This window comes from Cyanistes caeruleus, chromosome 2 (genome assembly GCF_971803275.1).
Source record: "Cyanistes caeruleus chromosome 2, bCyaCae1.hap1.1, whole genome shotgun sequence".
NCBI classification, from domain to species: domain Eukaryota; kingdom Metazoa; phylum Chordata; class Aves; order Passeriformes; family Paridae; genus Cyanistes; species Cyanistes caeruleus.
The window spans coordinates 117,990,737-118,008,070 of record NC_141702.1 but is presented as its reverse complement, the minus strand read 5'-3'; the positions used below and the strand labels follow the sequence as shown (position 1 = coordinate 118,008,070).

General features: G+C 47.4%; 1 protein-coding gene across 25 annotated transcripts in view; it reads right to left on the bottom strand.

Annotated features, from left to right (window-relative positions):
- BCL11A (BCL11 transcription factor A) overlaps positions 1-17,334 on the bottom strand; it is a 137,548-nt gene that overhangs the window by 48,040 nt on the left and 72,174 nt on the right. For 16 of the 25 annotated variants that reach the window (XM_086874714.1, XM_086874649.1, XM_023923093.2 and 13 more), the window contains one exon: positions 16,943-17,272. The exons of the other annotated variants lie outside the window; for them this stretch is intronic. In XM_086874714.1, coding sequence (XP_086730840.1) covers positions 16,943-17,272 — 330 coding nt within the window. The remainder of the gene's footprint in view (positions 1-16,942; positions 17,273-17,334) is intronic. 25 annotated transcript variants of the gene reach the window in all.

Below are 17,334 nucleotides of genomic sequence, written 5' to 3'. Positions count from 1 at the left end.
CAGTTTGAAGTAGAAATACTACACCGCTCCCCTGGCAGCCTCTCAGCCAGCCGGCTGCTCGGCCGGAGCCTCCTCGGGCGCAGCTCTGTTACAGCCCCATTGTTCCCACTGTACAATATTTATTGTGGGCTCTCCAGACACAGGTACTTGACCCAAAGGTCAGCACCTTGTCTCCTGGACATACGACCCACCTTTGCTAGCAATGCCTTTTGCCCAAACACGGGGAGCCCCTGCAAATCAGAGGTACAGGTGAATCTCACCATGGGGATGTGGCATTGCACGTGCCCCCCAGACCACGGGGCTGCATCTCCCCAGGGCCAGAGGTAAAGCGAGGTGGACTCCTTACCAAGGTGTTGGTAGATGCAACAACATCTTTGCTCTGTTCCCAGCTATGCCCAGCCACCAGCAGGGAGGAAGAGCACTGAGGCTGGGCTCTCATCCCTGCTCTGCTGCAGGTCTTGGGCCTGACCCAGGGGCGAGCCACCCCACCTGTGCCACAGCACTTGCCTCTGTCGCCCTGGCCGTGCAAGGGTGTGCTCATTAACATCTCTGAGGCACTCAGGTCCTCACGTAATGGATGCTGTAAACACCTTGATCAGAAGATAACAGGGAGTCCTGTGCAGGCATTGCACACACAGGAGCTGCGCACGTGCGTAGACAGACGCCTGGGAAAAAACACAGGGGTGCTAAATCCCCGGGAAGCTCACCATCAAACCAGTTACAGTCTGCCATAAAACATGAGGAGCCAGGGAAGAACCAGTGTAAGGAAGGAGATTTCCAGACCCAGAGCCCTGGCACTCAGCCTTGTGGAGCCATATCCCACAGCCTCTTCCCAGCCTTTGTACTTTCCTCACACAGAGCAGAGCTCAGTGCAGTGCACATCACCAACTGCTAGCTAAGAACGTGAAGGGGAACAAGAGGAGACAAGGCTGGGATTCTCAGACCATGGCAGCATGTGATATTCTCAGCCACCTCAAAAACTAGGACTCACAGACCTGGATGCCCACATGGAGCAAGGTGCTCAGGCAAAGCTTCAACTAACAGAGGCCATCCCTACATGTGTCCACTTTCCAAGCTACGTGACGTAAAGCCTCTAATGCCAAGCAAACCTCGTAATTCCCAGCAAGGCGTGATGCTGGAAACATGCTGAAGGGACAGAGGACAGGCAGGTGACCCAACCCACCCCAACCTACCCTTCACACCTCTGAAAACGCTGCCCTTTGCAGCGGGGGGAGCCCGTGTTTTCCCAGCTATGCCCTTTCCGAGCATTTTGAAATCCACCGTCCATCAGCATGACGGGAAACAAGGCGTCGAGCTCTTCCTTTGAGGAGTTTCTTGTTTGACCAGAGTACAGGTTATTCAAATCAGCCAGAGTGAAACGCAGTTAAGCTGCTGTTTGTTCCAGCACGATGAGACTGGCCTGTTAAAAAGCAAAAATGTCAGGATGTTACAGGCTCAGCCTCCTGCCAAGACTGGTAAGTAGCTGAACAACTGTCAGAAACAGCATAATCGGAAACAACAAAAAAATGAAAATACCCAAAACAACCATGAATGCAGATTGTGTTTCCAAGTCACAGGCGCTCTGGGGCCACCCACACCCCCAGCCAGGCACCCTTGGGAAGAAGCTCTGACCTGGAGCATCCCTGCAGCCTCATGCCCACCACATCCACTTCTTGCAAAGCAAGGAACTTTAAGTAAAAACAACGGTGACCCAGTAAAGATCTCACATTTTGTCTTTATTCTCACCATCACGGCATTACAAGGATTTTGTCTTTATTATCACCACCACAGCATTTTGTCTATGTTCTCACCAGCCGACAAAGCACCTTGGTGTCGGGCATGGCCCAGCAATGTTCTGTGAGGGCTGCATAAAGGCTGCAAGTGCAGCCACCTTCACAACCAGCGTGGGTCTGCACTAGGGGACCAATTTGATTTTATTTCCCATAAAGTCACTGGAATGGGTGGGGGCCCCCATGAAAAGGTGCTGTCGTGCACAAGCTGTGGACCTGCACTGGGTCTAGCCCCAGGGTTAGCTCTCCCCCAGCCAGGCAGGCACTGCCTTGCAGATGCTTTTCACCCCTCAATTTAACTCCTGCTATCTCTGAAATCTCCCAGACACACACGACCCTCCTGCTCTCATACTCTCGAGTTTAGCTTGCCTCTCAGAACAGCAACCCCTTTTTTTTTTTCCTGTCCTGGGCCCTCAGGTTACTGGCACGGCGACAACTCTTTTTTTTCCCAACAGCGAGCCAGGAAAGATGATAGAACCTGCGTGCGTGGCCAAAGGACTGGTCTCAACTGGTTCAGAGGGAAAAAATGGAGCTGTGTCTTTCCCCCCCACACCCCCCTTCTTGCCTTCAGCCAAAAGACCTGGGAGCATTTGATGTACAGTCAGCAGGTATTAAAAAAAAAGAAAATTATTGAAAAGGCTGGCCGGCTCTGGAGCTGTGACACTCTCTCATCAAACTCTGGACTTCAGCCAAGTTCATCTGTTAATGGAGAGCCACAGCCAGGGCCTCTCCCTGCCACCACCCCCTCGCTCCCTCCTCTACCTCTTCCTCCCTCCTAAAAAACTAGACATCGATTATGTCTGTGCTTTTCCCTTTCTATTCAAGATAAACAAAGTGCTTCAAGTTCAGGGCACACCCTGGGACCCTTGACAAAGCAATCTATCATCCTGTCTGCTAAACCAGTCTGGCCACACCACCGCCGAGGAGACTAATGCTTCCAGTGTACAATTTTCCCTTTGTGCTGCTGCCCTATTACTAGTAACCTCTTTTCTTCCCTACCTTCCCAGGAGCAGATGTGCTTGACCACTTTGCCTAAGCCCCTCCTGGCAAAGGCATTTTTTGCTGAAAGCAACCTCAAGAATTAAGAAAAAAAAAAAGAACTGAGCCCCCGCCTGCCCCCTCCTCTCCCCGACTCCTGTCTCCATCCCTTCGTCCACCAAAGAAACCCAGCACAGAGCTTGATTTTTTCTTCCCCACTGAAGATTTCTTTTTAGGGAGTGAGTTCAGGTTTAAATCATATCCACTAATTCATTCTGACTTGCAATTAAATGCAAATACACTTTTATAGCCAGCATGGAGTGTATTAATTTTAACAGCAAATGACAAAATAAGAATACAGTCCCTCCAATACCAATAATGAATCGCACTATAAATCACGTTAGTGGTCACATTCATTAAAGCTTGTAAAGCTCTTGGAGATCCACGGGCGCGATGCACCACCGACCCACAGAGCAGCATCGGCTCACCCAGACCCCACTGCTTGCACCCAAATGCCCCAAACCCCAACTGGGGGGCACAGAGAACACCCCACCGAGTGCAGGGCACCCAAATCCACTCCCAGTCCCTCCCAGCATCACCACAGGGAGCTGGTGCTTCCCAGGTGAGCAGTGCCGGAGAGATTCGCAGCCCAATATTGAGGGTGGGTCTCACCACAGGGCAGAGGCATCTGGGCAACACGGTTTAGGTTAAGGGAAGGTGCTCTAAAACACAGGGCATTTACAGAAATTAATAGGAAACCACAAATCACCATTTAAGGGCACTTGCTAACAGCTAGCCTGGCCTTTTCCTAATGCTCCCGGCTGCCGACAGCGCTTACCCCTTCCCCAGGTCTACAGAGCGCTCCATTTGCTTGCCAGCACTAAGATCCTCTGCACCGTTTATTAGCCAACATGGGGGAAAGTGAGGGCTTTCTGCCTCCTTTGTTTTGTTAGGACAGCTGTGTGCCATTCCCACCCCCTCCCACCCATCCTCTCCTAAAGAAATAATTAAATCCAATTAGGACCAGAAAGTAATTTACATTTTGGTTCTGTGTAAGATGGGGAGGTGGGGGAAGGAAAAAAAAAAAAAATCCCATAAAACACGTTGTGATGAAATTTCATTCCTTTGCTACTTGTCTGCTTTTGCTTTTGAGGACAGCTCAGGCTGCATTTTCCCTCTTTAAAGGCTGTACATTTTGGTGTGTGGACCGAGCGGGAAGCACAGAAGATGGAAGAGAGAAAACTTGTTCCCATTCCCTGCTCTGTGAACAAGACAGTTCTGCTGGGCAGCCCATCCTGCTCCTGCTCCTGCTCCTGCTCCTGCTCCTGCTCCTGCTCCTGCTCCTGCTCCTGCTCCTCCCCTTGCCGTGCCGGGGGCTCCTCTGCCGCGGTTTACTGATTTACAGAACCTTGGTATGTGAATGGCAAAAATTCCTTGGCATAAGTATATGTTTGCTGATCACATTTCAGATCATGTGTTGTTCATTATTATGACTTGCTCAGAAACAGTTTTGCTACAGTTATGTGGGTTTGTGCCTTGGATATTTTTTCCTCTTTTAGTACATTGAAAACATCATGGCGGGGGGGGGAAAGCAAATGAGAAAATGTTTTTGTGTCTACACTACCTCAAAAGTCTATTTTAAAAAATTACGGAAAGGAATACAAAATATTCCAGGACTGGGAAGCAAGAGGGAAAGGAAATGAGAGTAACAAATCATTTCTTAAAGATCAATGTGATGTCAAATTTTCATTTTTTGGAATATTTTCCTTTGGATGGGGATGGAATTATAGGTGGATTTGATATTTATACACTTCTGAAAACTCTAAAAAATATATCCAGCCCAGCTGATGCATTGATTTTAATTTGGTGCATTATTTAAGCAGCCAGAATAGAAGATCTTTTTTCCAGGCAAGGCACTAGTGTCAGGACCTTGTGTAGCACAGGGCAGCAAGTCCAGGACACACTGATTTCTAAAAATACTACCCCCTTGCCTTCTGCAGAGAACTTTTTTTCTGACTTCACATTCTGGCAATTAGAAAAGCAAATAAGTCATCACTCCAGAAAAAATAAGTTTCCAAACAACGCCACTGTTTTGCTTTCACCTGCGTTGTAAAACTCCAATTAATTCCAGAGTTTGCTCTGAACTTCTCCAGCGATTTATCTCCATCATTGCTCGTGGGAGATGGTCCACCTGGCTTTCCCCTCACCACGCAGGTCTCACCTGGGCACTCTCTCCTCTCCGCGCCCGGCGCAAAACACGAACGTTTACTTTTTTGTCATTTTCATATAGTAAATTATCCATTAGATTTCAACATATCTTACTAAAGCAATTACATCAAGAAAATGATAGCGCGTGTGGAATCAATTATGCATGCACTTGGCCAGGGACCAAAGGCTATGAAGTCGGAGAGGGCAGAATCGTTCGACACACACAAATAAAAAGCCCCTGGATCTCGCAGATGGACCCCATCAGTTCATCTTACTGCTGAAAAAGTTCATGCACTTAATAATTTATTTGTGTTCTGGATACTGTTTCCCAGCTGAATATTAACAACTTTGAACTGCACCATGCTTTTAGCATGGTATGGGTGGAAGTCATGGAAGGGCAGGAGCAGGTCTCCTCTGAGGTTAAAATTATACTTCTGTTCCTTCCAGAATGGTCCTTTTCCCTCTCCGTTTATTTTCCTTCATTAAGCAGTTCCTTTAATCAGGGTATCCGTTTCACCCCTCCGATTCATCTTACCCAGTGATAAACTCTCCAACCAAAGCCGAGCATCAATCACCAAGGCTGGACAACCGAAGGGATGAAGCAAGGGCCTGATCCCACAGCCAGGAATTGTGCTGCTGCTGCCAGGGTGCGGGACAGGGGACAAGGACCAGGCCAAGCCCCAGCCAGGCAGGAGGGGCGGCGGACGGCCTCGGGCGCTGGCCGGGCGCGGATGCCCGGGCAGGTTATGAGAGCTGGGCACGCTTCCAGCCAGGCTGCTCCCAGTTTCCCCTCCCAGGGTTGGATGATTAACGCCTTGCCCGGACAGGCAGGAGAAAAAGACCCTTTCCTTGTGATGAGGCAACTGGGAGACTGGAGTGGAAGAGGAGCAGTGCCAGCAGCACAATTTGCTGCCACAAACAGGGCGCTCCCTGCCCTCTGTGCAGCGTCCCCCAAAGGCAGGGCCATCACCCCGCTGCCAGCAGCAGCTCTGCAGCACGGGCAGCACGGGATGGGGCCTGGGGCACGCGCTTTCAGCGCTGGTCATGCAGAGAAGGGTCCAGGCACCGCCACATCCTGCCCTGCTGTCACCTCTCCCTCCGGCCCTGGCATCTCCAGAGCACGGAAAATAATTCTTCTCTATCTACACATGTAGAATTATTTTTTAAAGGAATGTCTCCCCCAAATGGGAACAATTTCCTTCTACACTTCCAACCAAGTGTACTTAACATTAAAAGAGAACTGATAGAACATATTTAATTACTCAAGGTTAGACTCCTAATTCCTCAATTCACTAAAGGAAACTTGGCAAGAAGATGCATCATTTTGCTGCTTTCTACTGGAGCATCTGAGGGAGAAGAGCCACTGAGGCAGCTAATACACAAAACATGATCAAAAGTGATTAACAACAGCTTCATATGCAAATTGCATTAATGAAGGAGTGCAAAGTCATCATGTAAATTAAATATGTCAAATCTCTTGGTGAACTTTCAATCTTGAGAAGAAAAAACACCGCTTTAATTTTTTTACATCATCAATTTTCCAAGATTGAAAATCTAAGAATCTTGGTGCTATAAAACAATTTTCACCTTTTTTTTCTCCTTCAGCAGCCTGACAGGCTGGCCTGATGTGTGCCGAATGCACATGTTAATAGGCCAATCAAAAATGCAAAACAATTCGCAATTACTGCAAGGACCTAATGGTCATTAGAATTTACAACTAGGTAATGAACTAAAGTCTGCCCACACCATGCATATTCATAAAGCAATTTAGCCTTTGAAGATTAAAGAAGTGCTTAAAATTCAAATGAGCTTTAGCAAATTATCAGTAAGATTCATCCAAAAAGCAAAAGGGTTTTTCTTCCTGTGATTTCCTTATTTTTTTAATGCAAAATTGTTATATCTTCCAGACGGAGCTTCAACTAAACACAGGGCTCCGAGTCAAGCCAAAGGGGCTGGAGACAAACAGAGGCAGAAAACATTGTTATGGACTTTGTTCAGAAAACTAAGCCCTTAAGAGCCAAACCTATCTCTAAACATGGTAATTTATCAAAAGCAGCACAGACTTGCTCATAGGCAGTATTGTGTGCCGCTCTCCGAGAGCAGATTAACAAGATTTCCACCACCCTCCAAAAAAGCCTTTTTCCCCTCAAGTCACATCTTCCATGTAAACAGCAAATGTATTATAAAAACATTATTTTCATCAAAGTGCAGCAGCATTAATTTTAGGGACTCGCTGCATTTAAAAGGGAGGGATGAAAAGATCTCGGCACCGGAGCGTGCCACTGAGAAAGTCGCTGTGCTCCCGGGGAGCGGAGCTGCAGCCGCCGAGCCAGCCGAGTTTGCGGGGGCACCGCTCAGCGCCGCCGGCCGCTCCCAAACTTGGCTCCACGAGCCTCATCCAGCCATCCCCAAGGGCACAGAGCAGGGGAGACACTTCTGCCAGGGCAGGGGAGACACTTCTGCCAGGGATCCCAAGAGGAGGCTGGGGGGGACGCGCTGGCTGCTTCCCCGGCACCCCGACTTTGAAGGATGGATGAATGTTCAAATAATTCCTATTCCCACCTCAGCAGCCTTCTCCAACCTCGTGGCTTATCCTACCTGCACCCCTGCAGAGCAAAACAGATGATGCCTGGAGCTGTGCTAATGCCCCGCTTTTTTAACATTTATTGGGCACAATAGGACCTGGTGCCGTGCAGCAACCGCAACAGCAAACATCTGGATTGGCCACGAGTCCCCAGTTTTAAGCAATTCCCCCCCAACACCAACATTACTTCACGCAGGAAGAGTCCAGGGGAGGCCAGTATGGCATGTGACAGCATAAATCAGAATTAGATTCAAAACAAAAGTTTAGAAACTACTGCCGGGCCGCCGAGCTGTTGAAGGCCAACGCCTCCCAAACCGCCTTCAAGTCATGTACCCCATTAGGAGATTTTCCCCCCACTTCTTTCTCTGTTTCCAGAGATGTAAAAACTACACTACTGGGCTCTGAGCATTCCCTAAAATAAAGCAATTAACTTATTTCCAGGCTCCAGCAAGCGATCGTGACAGCCTCCCCCCCCAGCAGAAGTGGGAGCCGTGGTCCCTGACCCCCGGCCAACACAAAAGAGGCAGCCCCAGCACAATGCCTGCTGTCAGCAACTGAATTATTTTTATACAGGAATTTTTATCTCTATGGTACAAACAAGTATGTGTCTGTGCTGACTTGTTAAGCAATCCACTTGTATGTAGAATAAGATTTTTTTTTCCCTGCTACCAGTCACACAGCTCTAAGATCAGAAGAAATACATACTCTTTGAAGCTCCTCAAATGTTTTAGTTAAAAGGACAGCAGTTATTTTCTGAGATCCAAGAGTATCTTTATCAGAATTTAATTTTTCCTTATTGATTTTTTTTCTAACGTAACACAAATTTAACATAGGACAGTTTATAGTTTATTACAAAATAATACAGCCTCTATCTCTTTTTCCAAATGCATCCCACTGTGTTCTAGCTCCTCAAAGAGAACAAGGCTCCAGGACTACTGTTTCTCATTGCACAACAACTCTTCCCTAAACATGAAAATCAGCATCAGGAAGAGAGAAACATGGGGAAAAGCCCCTGGCCACCCTCACACTGTAAATGCTCCGTGCACTTGCGATGCCCTGGCTTGAAGAACAAGAGTTTTGCTGATCTATTCTCTTACTCCACAAAGAATAAACTCAGTAGCTAAAATGCAACAAAACCCAGATGATTCATTCAATGTCTGAAAAAAAACCCAGCTGTGATGTAGGAGCAAAGTAATGCTGGGTGACAAATTAATTGTTGCAAATACTTGGGGGGGGGGGGGGAATACAACACAACACGTTTTTATTTTTATACTTCCCTACCTGATAAATCAATTAAGCAAACAATTAATGCAAAATTAAACTCCTTACTTCCTAAAGGAACAAGGAACTGTGATGCATAATTTTAAAAAGGTAATAGCTGTAGTAATAGCAGCAATAATAACAATAGTAATAATAATATTATTATCCACAACAACAATAATAACACCACTAAAGGCAGGGCTCTTCCTTGAGCCTTTGTTGTTCAGCAGTAATTCCACTGTTTATTTAGGCAGAGGTTTTTCTATCTGCAGCTAAGATCAAATTGTAGGTGTAATTGTACAGCATTTAGGCAAAGCAGGGGAGGGTGGAAGCAGAAAGCCCTTGGTTCTGACTGACCAGAGCTGCCCACGTCTCCCAGCACCAGCACAGCCACTCCAGTGGGAACCCTGCACCCTCTGAAGCACCCTGACAACGCCTACCTGCAAGGGCAGGGAAGCAGCACCGCTTCTCCTGACAGCTATTTCCCAGGGATACTGAGCCTCCCTGCCTCCTCGGCAATGCAGTTATTTGGGTTTTGCTCTTGCCCCGCTCTCGGTGTCTCAGCTATTTAGTGTGAAACACAAAAATCTGAGCTGTAGCTGAGCTCTGTACCCACCAGATGGGGAAGTGATGGGATTTTTTTTTTTTTAACAGCAACCTGTTCAGGTAAAAAGTTCCAGTAGAATTGCAGCAGGCAAACGGGGAGAGGTCTCCGGGGAAAGAAGAGGGAAGAAACACTTTTGGTGCACTGTCTGCAAACCCAGAATTCAGCAGCTTTTTTTGGCAGCCAATTTGTTTCAAGTGTTTTGTTTCAGGGAACGTATGTATTTTTCTTTGTGCATTTTGTGGATTTACTACAACCGCTCCTGACAGCTGTTGATTCAGTTAAATGAGCACATTATCAAAAATCCTCGAACACAACCACACTGAAAAACAAGACACCTTTGGATGGAGCTGAAGATTTGAACACACAAGAAGATGCAAATGAAACCTCTGCGAGGAGGATGTACAGCCTGGGCCGTGCCCAAGCCAGGGGGCAAAAGGGGCTCCAGCCCCTGTTTGTGGTGGCTCTGTTTTCTTTGCTTCAACCAGACACAGATGCTAAAAAAAGAACGAAAAACAATGCCAACAATCCCAAGTACAAAAAAAAATAAATGTTTGCTAATACTTGAAAAAATTACATCCCCCAGCGGGCTGAAGTTAATGTGCTTCAAATAATTCTGCACCGTGCCCCGTACTTTGTCTTCTCTTATTACTTACTATCCAATTTTGCAGAGGAAGGACACCTATTCAGGACGAGGAGGGAAAGGAGAGGATGTTTTCATTTTGCTTTAGATCAAAGGCAAACAAGAATGCAAACTGTGGCACATTGAGTATTTTTTTCCACCGCTGTCATTCACACTGGGCTATCGAAGTTTCATACAATTCCCCAGCCCGGCTGCATATTAAGCTGGCTGTGTACAGCTTTATTATAGCGTGGTGCTGAGGAAACATTAATATTCCTGTGTTGCATCTGACAGGACATTTACATGCGCCCATCTGAGCTCACACCTGAGAGCTGCTCCAAGGTACAGTAGCTGTGCTCCGATTGTAAAGGCAAATGAAGAACACAAATTCCCTGCTGGGATCGGGGCTGACCTCGCCACACCCCACACCGCAAACCTTTCCCTCACCAACCCCAGGCAATGCCACCTCCGAATGAAGAATGAGCCACCAAGTTACCAGCCTCGGTGATAGAAGAGCAAAAAAAGCCTTGCTGAAATATTTTAAAGATGCACAGCGAGTGCAGCTGGCCAATAAAGGTTGGAAAACAAACTGGCTGAACCCCGTGCGGGATGCGTTGCATACTAAACCTGATTAGAGAGATGGGGAGGATGTTTATGGGCTTTAAAATGCGTTTGGCATTAACACAGGAAGGTTTGAATAATGTGAGCACTTGGTCTGCTCATCCAGAGGAGTCCACAGCCACTGCAAGTTTGATCCACATCTGGCAGAGCAAAGCACACCCAAGATGAGGGCCCTCCAGAGCGAACTGTGTTTCATGGAAATTCATTATCAGATCATCCCAACCGCTTGGGTGGTTTGTGGGTCCATTCATGTGCCTGTTATTCTTAAAAGTACGCCATAAATCACAGCAACCCATGTACTGGTGTCTACCTACATGGGCCCAAACCTGCTATGCCCGACGTCACCAGGCGTCAGGCTGGAGCTACTGTCTGTGTACCCAGTGAGACAAAATTATGTTCGTTAGCCCAAGGGAAAAACAACAAAAAAAAATCCACTCAATGGTTAATTTTAGGGCCATGCTACCAGTACAAACATCAGCCTCAATATATTGAAATACGTGGACTTGCCGTGTTTCACGGACTTGTGCAATACCCCAGTAGCTGACACATAAAACGGAGCGCTCCCGGATGGCAGCTGCGTTCGAATCCCTGCCATTGGGAGAAGACAACTTCCTTGGACTCGCGACATCCCCGGCAGCATCGCGACCCGAACAAAATCACAACCGGCAGAAAGGTAACGAGAGATCCTCAGCGATTAGCTAAAAAAAAAAACCACAACAAAACACAAGTGGCACTGTGCCAGGCCATGTCCAGCTTGATGCTAAACGCCTTTTACTGCACAAAGCTAGGACTGGTGGATATAAAAACAGGCCGAAGCTTGAAGGGAATTTTGTCCGAAAAAATTCCCGTAATGAGGATGCGTGCAGGCAAACAACTGGAGGCTCTGCTCCCGTTGCCTGACGGTGCCTCGCAAGCCTCTTTAATCGTCTTTATTATTTGAATGAAACAAGAAAGAGCTCGTGGGCTGAGGGTTGCATATACAAAACGGGGTGATGCTAATAGGCCTCCTCCTCTTTAAAAGAGGTATTACCAAATTATGGGAATGTTTAGGGAAGACTTTTCTTCTCCCACCGGGCTAATTAGAAGGTGTTTAATTTACTCCCTGCCTCAGTTTCCGTCACCCAGCATTCGTTGCTGGGGCTCTCCGCGCAGAGCCTTGCGTTTATTACACGCATGATTTTCAAAGCTTTCGGCACGTGATGCCAATGTGCACCTTTCAAAATCTGTATGGAGCTGAAGGTGTGCCAGGCTGCCTCTTGAACTGCCAGCATTTCAGATGCAGTGATGCTTCTGCTCGTGGACAGCTCCACAATTCAGTGCCCCATGCAGTAGGAGAAGGAACAGAGAATATGTTACTCATCCTCTCAGAAGATCTGATTTGCAGGAAACAAAAAAAAAAACCCCACCATAAATTTTCAGGGCACCACAATACTGTGATGCTCCCCTGGAAGGCAGAGGAAAACTTTCTACTCTGCTTCTGCGCTTCGAGTGAACTCATATTTGTGTTTCCAATAAAGAGCCATTTTTACATTAACTGTCTGGAACAGCAGGGAATAGGAAAACTAACACAATCTTTACCTCGTACAAAGGATGATACTGGTGTCACGTGCTTGCTTCTTCAAAAAACGTTATTTATAAAAGGCAACGAGGAATGCAGGGAAACTATTGACTCTTCTCTGCTATCCCTGCACGAGCAGCATTACAGCAACTTTTTGATCCCCTACATTTTTTACATTTTTCCCCCCCGAGAAGTAAATTTCACAGCCACACAGGCCACCGCCTTTAATTAAGCTTTCAAAAGTCTTCTGACAATGCCAACAATTGCAAGACACTTCTAGAGCTCAATCATGCAATCATCGTGACACTTCTATTTACAATTTGTCTTAGAAAGAGTTTCTCTGACATTGTACTTTGACAAAACAGCCAAGCTGCCGGTTCACAACCTTTCTCTGTCTTATTTACAAATACAGCTTGTACGCAGTGCTCCAAATCTTGGGAGCAGGAGCCTTTGGGTTGCACCCTCACTATTTTTTCCTGCCTGCAATATTTTACCCAGCCTGCTCTCTCTGTTTCTTTGTATGGGGAAAGCAGGCAGAATTTGACTTCAAAATCTTCCCACATTCCTTCTTCCCCTCCTCTATCTTTAAGCTTTCATCTTATTGTCCAGATGCAATGCTAATTATTCAGTGCAGACAGCAGTATTTTTTTTGTCTCCAGAACAAAACAAAACAAGGAATCGAAAATCACAACCTATAGAATTATAACGGCAACTACTAATAACAGCCCGAGAAAATTTCTGCTTAAAGACATTACCTCCCAAGAACTGTAATAATCAAATAGACTCAGTCTGAAATTTAGTAGGAAATGATGTTCACCTTTCCCTGACTGCAGCAGACAGAGGGATTTCTTACATTATTTTCCCACGTGTTTTGTTTGAATGTCACAAGCAGCTCGAGAATATAGGATTCAAGCAGTAAAAATGACCTCCCCTCCTCCTCCCCTCTTTGTACAGTAAATACAAGATCCACGGATCCACACTCGGCTTTATACAGGGGAATTCACAGCAGCACTCCGAAGTGTTCCCCCAACTGCATCCAAGTAACATTTAAGATCCTTCTTCACCCAAACCCCAACCCTTCATTAATTCCCTCGGATTTATACATTCAACAAACAAACCTCCAAAACCTGACACGGGCGGGCGATAAATATTTCCTCGGCTTTTCAATAAGTGAACAGCGATTTTACATTCACTGATCTCCAGATACTTCAGTTAATATTTCCCCCTATTGTAAAATACGAGAGCGGATAACTAAAGCCCTGCCGTCGCCCTCACTGCAAATCACGGGCTGCCGGTATCTGGTGGTGAGGCTTTGACATACATATTGATGAAAGCTGCCTCGTTGGACCCACACAACATATCCTATTAATTTTCAGTTAAATTTATGGCATTTCAGCTCCAGTGCTGGATCAGCATCACTCAAAATTTTATAGCAAGGCAGAACTGTGCACAGGCAGACACCCACATGGAAGAGCCAGGTACGGACACATGCCTGCACCTATGTGGACCCCACGGCTGCTGCACAGGTTGCACACACACACACACATATATATATATATAAATATATATGCTCCTGTCCTCACTCCTGTCTCTGGAAAACAGCAAGATAAAGAGCAGCTTAAGGACAGTTAAAACAGACAGTATTTCTCCCTGCATTTGAATGAGTCGCTGCCTCCTTCCTCCTCTGTGGATCTTTAACCACTACTTAAGGTTCTCTTTTACTGTAGCACCCCAACTTACTGACTACAAAACTGCAGACAGGGAAAAAAACTGCACCTGGAGCTCACCTACAGCATCTCTGTATCCAGGGCTAACCTGGAACACCTCTTCTGGCCTCACAACTAATTTGGAACATTTTTATATTGCTAGAAAATATGTATTTTATGGTCCCGTAGCAGAAAGAATCACTTCCCCAACTTCTGTGTATTTTTCCAAAGGCGGCCTCTATCTTTTTTTTTTCCTCCTTAATTACACACTCAAATATTGCATTTAGCATTCTTGCACAGAAATCAGATATAAACAGCTGAATTAGAAGAGTTTGAGGTTCTTTGCAGGGACCTTCCTGAAGCCTGAACTTCTCAGCTCAGCCTCCAAGACCCTCACTGGAAATTTTACTGCCGGACTCCAACTACTGGCTACGAGCAATGGGTCACTCCAGCTATCACCACACTTCCTTGTGACAAGAGAGAGCTGAACGCATACAGCTGAAAAGGGAGATGAAAACACAAAGAGGAGGACCACTGCAAGACCTCATAACTCTTGGTGCACCTTCTCCCTTTCCCAAAGCCAGGCTGCATTTCCAACCAACAGGGAGAACCAAGGGACCCCAGCGCTTCTCAGCTACAGCCCAGCCAGGGAAGTGCAGAGAACCCACATTGTTGGACCTTCCACCCACAAAGGTATGGCTGGGCACCACAGCCAGAAACCTTTGGGCAGAAGATTCCTGACAACCACAACTCCATCTCTACTCAGGACACACTCACAGCTTGCTCTATGGACCCTCCTGACACGGCACTGGGCCTCCTCCCAGTCAAGCCCACCAAGCGAGCAGAATCAGGCCCTGCCACTGTGCCCCTGTGCCCAGCCACCTCCTCCACTCAGTGAAGCATTTACAGTCAGTTAAAACCACGGCCCTTTCTGAATTAACGGCCCCGTGACGGCGCGAGCCCAAATCCTCCTCGCTTCGCGTCACCTGCGCCACGCGAAAGCCAGACTTGGCTCACTGAGCCTCCCGTGCACCAAATGAGTGCCAGAGCAAAGCCCTCAGCAGAGGAGGTTCCCGTCCTGCAGAACTCCTTGGCGTGGCCATCCGTCCGGCCCAGGGACCAATCTGGGACCACAGGGACGACAGCATGTTTAATTCTTGCTTGACAGATACTGTGTTTTGTCTTTTGAGCGGAGCGGCGCCGTACGTAAATACTGCGTTACATCATACCGCCGCTCCTCCATATTTGGTGATTTAGTATGGCTCCAGAGCTTGGAAGACTACAAATCCCTTCCGCCAGGCTCCTGCTTCATTAATCATGCCCTACACTTCTGCTCGCTTTCCGTCAGATCGCAGGCAGCACATGGAAATGGGCACTGCCCTCTACCACTCTGGGAAAGAAACCTCACCTTTAACATCCGTGTCTGGTGGGGAATTATTGGGAGGGGGCTAAGGCTCATTCAAAATGTAGCTTAGCAGTAGCTGAGCCCGTGTTTCCCCTTAAATGCAGAGATATTGGCGTTTCGAGGAAAGACCGATTACTCTGCAGAAACAGCACATACTTGTTGACATGACGTCTGCGTGTGCACGCACATGGCTCTGCACACAGACACGTGCGCAGGCAGACACCCGTGCACCGATACGGATCTGCTGCCACCACAAAACCTCCAAAACTGCAGCTCTCCAGCACAGTTTGGCAGCCGGCTTGAAGGCCAGGGAAGACTGCGGGAGGATCCCGCTGAACCTCCCAGTGCCTACTGCCCTATTATGGTTTAACTTTGTGGCCAAAGCAAGCCCAAGACAAGCTCCAGCACATCATGTGATGATGTACTGCGCCTCCGACAACCCCGAGCGGTCCTGTGGGCTCCCCGAAGAGAGGCACCGGCAATGCCACATCCCAAACACCACTGGAGGGGGAGTTTGAAACTGGTTCAGGCGTTCGTTGGGGTTGATACGCTGCGGTCTCGCCTTTTTCGACTGGCAGTATTGGCGTGGTTCGAAGTGATCTGAAACGCTCGCTGCAAATGGGCGGTACTTTTGTTTACTAGTAGGGTTTTAAAAGCAGAGCGTGCCTTGTTACACTCCCAGGGTTCGGGGATTTTCTTTTGCATGGTACGCTTCTATTTTTTTAACCCCATTTGTGAAAATATCTGCATGGCCAATGGCTTTCTGATTTTTTTTATTTTTTTAAAAATTATGCTATGAAATGGAATTATTTACCCTTTTCTCTTTTTTTAAATTACATTTCATATTGTTTGTTGCACAAAACAGGACTCTGCTTTGGACATTTGTACGGCTGACATGTGGTTGTGTAAACCGCAAACAAAATCAAGATACATCTGTCAAAACCACATCAGAGACAAGAGAGAGCACAGCGAAGCATTTATCATTTGGCTGAGGAGGCAGGCTGCAGAGAGCAGCCTTTCCTGTCAAACCAACCTTTTGAAATTTCCAACATGCCCTTAAACTTTTCGAATAAGCATGTCTGTGCGCTTCAGCAACTGCCCTCTCTACTCTGGCCTGGCCAGTCGAAAATGGCATCTTAAAGTCAAGGTCGGTGGTGTCACTTTGCCATGGGGCTGTGTTTAATTACAGTCCATACGCTGACAGCCAATATGGAACCAAGGCTGGCGGATGCTCGGTTAACTCTTTCACTCCTGACTTTGCCAAATACTCAAAAGCTCCTCGCTTTCTCGCGCGGCAGCCTCAGAACCCTCCTCCCACGGCGCTCCGGCAGGCGACACCGGGAGACGGTGACTACAATGCAGGCAAATCACGAGAGTGGCCTCAAACAATACGGCCAGAAACACCGGCTGGCACGGCACGTGCCTGTTGCTCCTGCCGCTGCGCAGGCACCAGGAAACACCGCTAACCCGAGGCAGGCAGGGCATGGACACCCCGGCCGTCACGGCGAGCAGAACACACAGACACGGCAGCGCACGACTGCCAACATGCTACATTGCAACTGAAACGGAAATCAACTCGCAAACACTTCTCCTTGCTTTAATTTACCTGCTATATGTTCCTGTTTAGGGCAAATTCCTCTAGATGACGTTGATAAACAATCGTCATCCTCTGGCGTAACCTGGATGCCAACCTCCACGGGATTGGATGCTTTTTTCAGCTCACTTGGTGAGGGTGAAGGTGGCTTATCCACAGCCTTCTCTAGGCAGAGACTGCCATTGCATTGTTTCCGTTTGTGCTCAATAAAAATAAGAATGTCCCCCAACGGAAAGTTCATCTGACACTGGCCACAAGTGAGGAGGTCGTGGTCCCCTTCTGGAGCTCCCAATGTGCCATGTTCAGGTTCGTCATCAGTGAGAATGGCTTCAAGAGGTTCGGCTGCAGTTTGAGAAACAAAAGGAGAATGGTTAGAGCTCTGGGGAAAGGCACCGGGCGCAGGG